The following is a 9458-nucleotide window of genomic DNA, read 5'->3' on the forward strand; positions in this document are numbered from 1 at the left end:
ACATGATGCCTTGTATAAAGGTGTCAGTTTTTGTACCAGTTGAAAGGGTAAAAACCTACTACTATATTTTGGCACTGGTGTAATAAAGCTCGTTGGGGCGACTTCTGGAATCCGTCTTTTATTCAACTTGTATTACAGCTTTTCCTTCACACTGCTGACAGGCAGCGTGAGAGGGACAGATAGAGAGAGACACACACTGCCACGTGGCAACCCGGAGCCCCGCGTGGCCCCCTTCCTCCGTTCGTTCCCGTTCTGACCACGTGTCGCTCGTCTCCACCCCTATTTAATACCCGGGTCACATGATACGTTTCCGCCAATCCTCGTTAGCCTCCGTGGAATATTCCAGGCCCCCTCGTAGGCTCCCGGGACCACGCCCCTGACTCGTCTCCCCATTGGCTGTGGCCAAAGCCAGCAGAACCAATCCTACAGCTGTCACCTTTCCATTACGTCAGGGCACGCCCCCAGGCTTCCCCCCCATTGGCTGTAAAACCAGGACCGGCAGAGCCAATCACCATGACGAGTTGTGATACGTCAGTGAGCCGGATATATCCTCACATTACACTGGTAAAGGAGATGTCTCATAGTGTAAAGCGATCCGTGTTCGGCACCGGGGAGGTAGAGGTCGCAGAAGGGGTCGCTGTGTGCGTCCTGCAGGAGCCCGGCGATGCGGTCCACGATGCCGGCGTGGAGGAGGTGGTGACGGCCGTGCGGGGAGCGCACCAGGCCGCTCACCGTCTCTGCGCTCGTCGCGCTGCACACAGACAGGTGGCGGTCTCCAGTGCAGCCCGCGGTGGAGTGGGCGAGGGTGTGAGCTGGTAGCTGAGCGGGTGAGAGTGTGAGCTGGTAGCTGAGCGGGTGAGAGTGTGAGTGGGCGAGGGTGTGAGCGGGCGAGGGTGTGAGCTGGTAGCTGAGCGGGCGAGGGTGTGAGCGGGCGAGGGTGTGAGCTGGTAGCTGAGCGGGCGAGGGTGTGAGCGGGCGAGGGTGTGAGCTGGTGGCTGAGCAGGTGAGAGTGTGAGCTGGTGGCTGAGCGTGTGAGAGTGTGAGTGGGTGAGAGTGTGAGAGGGTGAGTGGGTGAGAGTGTGAGAGAATGAGCTGGTAGCTGAGCGAGCAAGGGTGTGAGCTGGTGGTTGAGCAGGTGAGAGTGTGAGCGGGTGAGCCGTGTGAGCGGGTGAGAGTGTGAGTGGGTGAGAGTGTGAGCGGGTGAGAGTGTGAGCTGGTGAGAGTGTGAGCTGGTGGTTGAGCGGGTGAGCGGGAGAGTGTGAACGTGTGAGCGGGAGAGTGTGAGAGTGTGAGCGGGCAAGGGTGTGAGCTGGTGGCTGAGTGGGTGAGAGTGTGAGCGGGTGAGAGTGTGAGCTGGTGGCTGAGTGGGTGAGAGTGTGAGCGGGTGAGAGTGTGAGCTGGTGGCTGAGCGGGTGAGCGGGTGAGAGGGTGAGAGTGTGCGAGGGTGTGAGCTGGTGGCCGAGCGTGCGAGCGTGCCGTCTCACCGGATGAGCCGTGTGAGCGTGTGAGCAGGTGAGAGTGTGAGTGGGTAAGCGTGTGAGCGTGAGAGTGTGCGAGTGTGAGCGGGTGAGAGTGTGAGCGTGTGAGCGTGCGAGCGTGCGAGTGTGCGAGCGGGTGAGAGTGTGAGCTGGTGGCCGAGTGTGTGAGCGTGCGAGTGTGCGAGTGGGTGAGCGTGCGAGCGTGCGAGCGTGTGAGCGTGCGAGCGTGCGAGTGAGCGTGCGAGCGTGGGAGCGTGCTCTCTCACCGGATGAGCACATCGTTGCCCACCAGCTCGGCGACGAGGCGGGAGATGAACCCGGCCTCGTCGCAGTAGCGCAGCGACGTGGGCGACGCTCCCGCAATCTCCACCACCAGCTGCGGCATCCACACAAAACACAGAATCCCCCGTGTGGTCGTTTACTTGATTTTTAAATCCTTTATATAAGTTCGCTTGCTTGCTTGCTTGCGCGCTTACGACCGTGCAAATCTTTCGGTCGTTTTTTAACCCACTTCCCGTGATCCAATCGAGCTGACATTTTCCACACAGACTCGTTGTGCGTGACAATTATTTTCGTGAAAATTTTTTTCCAAAATTTTCACTTTTAAGGAAAAAATAAATTTTCACTAACACAATCATATATTTTTCCTAAACACAGAAAATTATTCAAGAAAACAACAAAAATGTACAATATAAACAATCATACAAAAACTGAAAACCTTATAATCCTTATATACGACTTTCCTTATATTAATTTAAAATACCAATGTGATAAAAATGAAACTCTTACTCAAGAAAAACTGAAATGAATAATAAAATAAAACCGATGCCACGCATATAAAGGATTTATAGTTTTTAAATCCTTTATTATTTTACCAGGTGAGTCCCACTGACCTGCATAGCTCTTTTTCATAAGCGACCTGGCCCACAAATGATAGCCCAACGAAGTGGCTCATCATCATCATGTGGAAATGTATAGTAAGCCAAATACTCCGAACGAGTGAAGTTCATTCTAAACGTGGGAGGGAAAACCCGGAGGACCCAGAGAAAAATCCACGCGACCATGGGGAGGGAGAGAGAGACACCGCAAACTCCAATTATACAACAGGGTCAAGTCTTCTTGGTTCTTTCGGTAAAGTCACGCTGTCTTTCCGACAGACCTGTTCTTCACCTGAGGACGGCTGCTTGCGTTGTGGCCGAAACGTCGTGAGAATTTTATTGTTTTATTTTTATTATCTTATTATTTCCCTTCTACGTGACTTTACCGAAAGAACCAACAAGATGAATCCCTGCAGTCACGAAAGCTTTCAATCGAAATTTAACAGGGTCAAGGTCGGGATCGAACCCACGGCCTCCTGCATGCCAGGCGAGGCAGCTAACATCTCGCCACGGTTCGCGCGTCTGCGCAGATCGCCGGGGCGAGTGCCGTTTGCAACCGCCCACGAAGGCCGGAGTGTCGCACTGCGTCAACAGCACAGACGAGGGAGTAAGCTGCTGGTGGAAGGAGAGGAAAGAAGAATTCTGACCTCGTACACGCGGTAGCGTACGACGTCGCTGGTCGTCATGACGCCGTTGAGCTTGGCGAGGAGGGTGCCGGTGAAGAGCGCTTGGAGGCCCTCCCTGGCCGCGGCCACGCGCGCCAGGCAGCGGACGGCCTGCCCCGCGCGGTGGCGGCAAAGACGGGATCGTGACCATCATTGCAATTGATAATTGTTTTTTTACCCTTCCATCTGGCAACAAAACTGACACCTTTTTTACAAGGAGTCATGTTGCATAGACCACAATACTTGCAGTCGTAATGCAAACAAAAACATAACTCTGATAAACACAAAAACATAACTCTGAAAAACATTATCAGAGTTATGTTTTTGTTTGCATTATGACTGCAGGTATTGTGGTCTATGTTAACATGACTCCTTGTAAAAAAGGTGTCAGTTTTGTTGCCAGATAGAAGGGTAAAAAAACTATTATCATATTTTTTACTGGCAAAGGAGGTTCCAATGGTGTAAATGCTTACCCTGAGCTCTTATACTCTGATGGTGCATTGTCTTTGAATTGTGCGCCTTTTGGCATCATCTGGTCCAACCCATGTGAGACTAGGCTCTAAGGAAAGCTGTCTCGGTTGTGGACCAATCAACTTCAAGGACAGTGCATACATCAGAGTTATGTTTTTGTTTGCATCATGACTGCAGGTATTGTGGTCTATGCAAACATGACTCTGTGTAAAAAAAGGTGTCAGTTTTGTTGCCAGATAGAAGGGTAAAAGAAACAATGATCATATTTTTTACTGGCAAATGAGGTTCCAATGGTGTAAATCATTGCAACTGTTGTTATTGTCGCTCGTTGCTTTCGCAACGACGAGACGGGCGACGCGAACGATTCGGAAACCCCGCCGCCGGGGCTCACCTCTGCGAGGAGCGGTATGCCGTACGCGCTGGGTTACCTGGGTGGCCACAGACGTGGTGTCGTCCCGGACGCACTGGATGACGTGCGAGAGAAGGTCCGGCTGGCTCGCGATGTCGCCGACGCACGACGCGTCTCCCACGATCCTCTCGATCTGAGGACAACCGATTCGACCGCTGGACGAAGGCCCTCTGCCCCCTCCCATCCCTCGGGAGAGTCGCTGCGACGCAACACTGATGTCCGTCAGTCTGTCCGATTGTCAGTCGGCCAGTCAAGCCATCAGTCCGTCCCTCAGTCAGTCAGCCCGTCCGTCCGTCCCTGGCACAGCGAGCCGATCTTATCGCTTCACCTACGATCAGCACTGTGGGTTACGTACGGTGCAAAAGAATTTTTCGATTTAAAGCTTTCGTGACTGCAGGGATTCATCTTCTTGTTTCTTTCGGTAAAGTCACGTAGAAGGGAAGTCTACAGGAAAGCCACCCACACGGATGCTTATCTAAAACCGGATTCCCACCACCATCCATCCCAGAAGAATTCCCTCATCAAGACTCTATATCATAGAGCCCAATGCATCTCCGACCATGAACACATTTCCAGTGAACTCAAACACGTACGCCAAGCTCTTAAGGCAAATGGTTACTCCGACTATACAATCCGCAAAGCCATCACTCCAACCATCAAGAAGGATCCTGTTGAGGAGCCTTTCAAGACCATCATCTTACCCTACATTGCTGGGGTCACAAAAAAGATCTCCAAAATCCTGATTAAACACAAGATCCAGGTCCGATTCAACACAGTACATAAAATCCGTGATCTGGTACCGTCTGTAAAAGATGTGGTTCCAGACATACAGTACCCTGGCGTCTACAAACTAAGTTGCCTCTGTGGTAGCAGTTACATTGGTGAAACCAAACGACATGTCTCGGACCGCATCCGTGAACATAAAGCTGACCTGAAACACGGTAGGACTAACACCTCAGCCGTGGCAGATCACTGTTACAACTCAGTGGGCTCACATGATATTGACTTCTCCAAGACAGAGGTTCTCTGCAAGCCATCTGGCTATCATGAGAGATTCGTTCATGAGGCGATCCACATATACAAACACAGAGACAATTTTAACCGAGAAGATGGATTCTGGCTCAGCAATCATTGGAAGGACGTAATAAACCATTTCGATACACATTAGGGTGTGTAGAATAATACATAGTGTGATATTAAATGTATAAGATATAGGTTGGTTTACAGCAATACAGTATATAATTTAATGTTGGGTTTATCTATGGCAGTATATAGTACGGTATATGCTCGTGTGATGTAAGAGAATAAGGTTTAGATGGAAGCATATTATAGAATTTTTACGAGGTAAAATTGTAATGTATTACTTGCTGTTAGTAACTCAGCTTATTATAGAGTATAGTAAGTATACTGATGGTGCGATGCAGTTTATACTTTAGTTTTTTATGTAGTTTATACTTTAGTTTTCTACGTGGTTGTTGAGTAACTGCAGCTACATATCATTAACATTCCTTTCCTTTGTTACTGCTAATCCCTGCACCCCCCTTGGTTGCTGCTGATCCTGCATAATGCATGGGCATAATATGACTTTGACACCCCCCCGCCCAACGCCTACGCATTTTCCATGAATATGCTAAATCCCTCTTCACATGCACATTCTTTTTGTTAAGGCGCTCTTCAACCCCCAATGCAGCTTATATATAAGCTCCTAGTTTGGTAGTGTCTCATTCTTCACCTGAAGACGGCTGCTTGCGTTGTAGCCGAAACGTCGTGAGAATTGTTTTATTATGTTTTATTTTTATTATTTTATTACTTCCCTTCTACGTGACTTTACCGAAAGAAACAAGAAGGTGCAAAAGAAGTTCAACGTACATACACGCATAACTCCGCGACGAATGTATGCACGTTGAACTTATTTAGCAACGTACGTACGTAAGTAGAACTTCTTTCGCACCTTAAGTATGCATGTAAGTTTAACTTCTTTCGCAGTATGTTGAACTTCAATCTCACCGTATGTATGTCGAATACCTTTCGCAACCATACGTAGCCAACCACGCGAATTGGAGGTGCGGGGGAAGGAATCGGAGGTGCGGGGGAAGGATGTTTACAAATGCGCTCCGGTCCTTTAGGCTCTGATTCGGGCCTCAAATTTGTGCGCACCTTCCAAGATAACTGCGGCCGTTTTTGTCTTCTCGAGGTAAAGTTCCGAACAAGCGACGCAAGAAAAGGTTCTCAAGTTTCACCATCTCAGTGAGATTCACAGGGCCCCCCCCCTCTCACCGTGACGGATGGCACGGACGGCGTGAACGCACCAACGCTTAAAGCGCCGCGTTAACCGATGGAGCCACGCCACGCGACGTTGACCAATCAGCCTCGAGATGAGAACAGATTTGATGGACCGGACTCCGATTAAGTCTCCAGACGATAACAGACTCACAGAACTGCCTCTGATGGGGTCTCTAGAAAATATAGAGCTAGAACGGTCTATGATAGGAAACCGGGGGGACAATACTCTATCCGACACAGCAGAGAGAGATGATATCAGTCCACAATTATTGCCGTTCCGCATTCCGCTGGCAAGCCAGGGTACGGCACCTTGACGCTCTACGGGGAAGCGCCTTTAGCAACGTCTGTGCGGGTGATCCGCAAACCCTCACTGCCTCCACAGTGCCGCATGGCAGGCCACGAGCGTTGCCTCCTCACCGCCTGGCTAAAGGCTTTTTCAAGATACAAGTTCTTAAATACAAGTCAAGCCCCTCCCCCCTCCTCCCCCCCTTAACGTGTATTTAAGAACTTGTATCTTGGAATTTTTTGCCTCACTTGATACAGTAAATCTGGCTGTGACGGTCCCACCTGATGACGGAGACTTGTGTTGCCTCCGAAACGTCGTGATTTATTATTTTATTTCTATTATTACTTTGATTAATTAAAATTTTTCACCTACGTGACTTTACCGAAAAAACCTAAGAGTAGGGGTTATCCCCTTTTTTCTGGCAACAAAACTGAAACCTTCTTACAAGGAATCGTGTGTGCATTAACCACAATACTTGTGGTCAACATGCAAACAAGCAAAGGAGGTCTAATGATGTAGATGCTCACCCCGAGCCCTCATTACTTTGATAGTGCCATTGTCTTTGAGCGTTACGCCTCTTGGCGTCCTCTGGTCTAGCACCAATTGAGATGAGGCTCAAAAGAAAGCCGTCTCTGGTGTGGGCCAATCAGTTTCAAGGACAATGCATATATTATCAGAGTGTTTTTTTTTGCATTTTCCCCACAAGTATTATGGTGAATGCGCCACATGATTCCTTGTAAAAAGGTTTAAACTTTGTTGCCAGAAAAAAGGGGGAAAACCCTATGATCATACTTTGGTACTGGTAAAGGAGGTCTAATGATGGACTGACTGTTGCGTCACCGCGATTCTCCCGAGAGATGGGAAGGGGGAGGAGGCCTTCGACCAGCGCTGGAATCGGTTGTTCTCAGATCGAGAAGATCGCGTCGGGAACATCGCGAGCCAACCGGACCTTCTCTCGCACGTCACCGAGTGCGTCCGGGACGACACCACCCAGGTAACCCAGCGCAACGGCGGCCGTGGCGCGGCCGGGGTTCACCGCCGCTTGTCTAAATGTCACCGCTGGGTGGGGAGGGTGGGGAGTGGCTGGGTGGGGAGGGTGGGGCTGGGTGGGGGGTGGGAGGGGTGGGGCTGGGTGGGGAGGATGGGGCTGGGTGGGGGGTGGGAGGGGTGGGGCTGGGTGGGGATGGGCTGGGTGGGGAGGGTGGGGCTGGGTGGGGGGTGGGAGGAGTGGAGCTGGGTGGGGAGGGGCTGGTCACCCCGTGGTGCCCTTATAAAACTCAACGTTTCACCTACTCACGCCGGCTTGTGCCCGCCCTCACAGTCGGGCATATTTGCGGAATACACCACGCCCTGGCCGTTGACCCTGGCCATTGACCGAGCAACCCGACGTTCCTACCAGCTCCCTCCGCAGGACAATGTGTTTTAAAACGTCTGTAATGATGATGATAATACCGCAGCAGTAACAATAAAAAATGATGAAGAGTCACCAGAGTGAGGGAGAGAAGGCGGACGAGCTCGTGCGGGTGCAGAAGGCCACGGGTGAGGTTGTGGCGATGGGCGGCGAGGAGACGCTGCGGCTGCTCGCCGTGCAGAGCCCGCTCCAGCACGGCGCAGCACAGCTCCGTGTGCTCCCTGTGCAGCAGCGCCAGGCAGCAGCAGTGACAGCAGCAGAAGCAGCAGCAGTAGCAGCAGCAACAGCAGCAGCAGTAGAGACAACAGCAGTAGCAACAGCGACAACAGCAGCAGCAGTAGCAGCAGCAGCGACAGCAGCAGCAGAAGCAGCAGCAACAGCAGCAGAAGCAGCAGTAGCAGCAGTAGCAATAGCAGCAGCAACAACAGCAGCAGTAGCAGCAGCAGCAACAACAGCAGCAGTAGCAGCAGCGACAGCAGCAGCGACAGCAGCAGCAGCAACAATAGCAACAGTAGCAACAGCGATAACAGCAGCAGCAGCCGTAGCAGCAATCGCGGCAGCAGAAGCAGCGACAGCAGCAGCAGTAACAACAACAGCAGCAACAGCAGCGACAGCAGCAGTGACGTCACCACGGCGCTTGTGCCACGCTAGGTGCACCTTGCATGTAACGTTGAACTTCATTCGCACCGTACGTAGACAGCCGTCCTAATTGGAGGTTCGGGGGGATGGACAACCAACTAAACACACCAACACGCGTGTAACCACCAACACGCGTGTTACCACCTGTACCCCCCCACTGTGCCAGGCTAGGTGCAGGTCACGGCACAGACCCAGCAGGTGCCGTGGGTTGACTGAGATGACCGGTAATGCACCACCTGTACCCCTACTGTGCCAGGCTAGGTGCAGGTCACAGAACAGACCCAGCAGGTGCCATGAGTCGACTGACTGAGGATGACCGGTTTAGTGGGAAACGCTCACGCACCTATCCCCGCAGTCGAGGATGTCGAAGAGCGGCTCCAGGCTGACGCCGGCGAGTGTGGAGGGCTGCGAGGCGAACACGGCCGTCTTGAGGCTCTGCAAGGCCTCGGCTCGATCATCGCAGCATCCGAGGCGAGCGAGCAACGCCACCACCGCATCCGCCATGCTGTTTCAAAGTGGTGAAGACGAGAATCGATTCCCTTGAATCGACGTTGCAGTTTGAAATCGACGGCGGATTCAATGGCGTCGGGTGGGTGTTGGAGGGGAATCGATTCCGAGTCGATTATTATGTTAGCGGGTTGTGATAACCTGGATCGGGAATCGATTCTGTCCTGTCATTGTTGTTGTTGTTGTGGACTGTACTTCATGGGACCTCGCTGACTCCTTGATTTTATTATTTTGTTTCCTCACCTGAGGATTTTTTTGTTTCTTCACCTGAGGATTTTATTTTATTTTGTGTTTCTTCACCTGAGGATTTTATTTTATTTTTTGTTTCCTCACCTGAGGATTTTATTTTATTGTTTGTTTCTTCACCTGAGGATTTTATTTTATTGTTTGTTTCTTCACCTGAGGATTTTATTTATTTTTTTGTTTCTTCA

At 51.1% G+C, this 9458-nt stretch overlaps 1 protein-coding gene across 1 annotated transcript in view; it reads right to left on the minus strand.

Annotated features, from left to right (window-relative positions):
* The window catches only part of LOC133360122 (26S proteasome non-ATPase regulatory subunit 5-like), a 17920-nt gene extending 8882 nt beyond the window's left edge, over positions 1–9038 (minus strand). The window contains exons 1-6 of the mRNA XM_061578708.1: positions 8864–9038; positions 7958–8102; positions 3921–4034; positions 3004–3132; positions 1745–1854; positions 593–751 (exon numbers count right to left, since the gene is read on the minus strand). Of these exons, the coding sequence (XP_061434692.1) occupies positions 593–751; positions 1745–1854; positions 3004–3132; positions 3921–4034; positions 7958–8102; positions 8864–9024 (818 nt within the window). The 5' untranslated portion in view covers positions 9025–9038. The remainder of the gene's footprint in view (positions 1–592; positions 752–1744; positions 1855–3003; positions 3133–3920; positions 4035–7957; positions 8103–8863) is intronic.
* Positions 9039–9458: the final 420 nt, after the last annotated feature.

The sequence above is a fragment of the Lethenteron reissneri genome, chromosome 67 (assembly GCF_015708825.2).
Source record: "Lethenteron reissneri isolate LAM-NWPU_2019-01 chromosome 67, ASM1570882v1, whole genome shotgun sequence".
NCBI lineage: Eukaryota > Metazoa > Chordata > Hyperoartia > Petromyzontiformes > Petromyzontidae > Lethenteron > Lethenteron reissneri.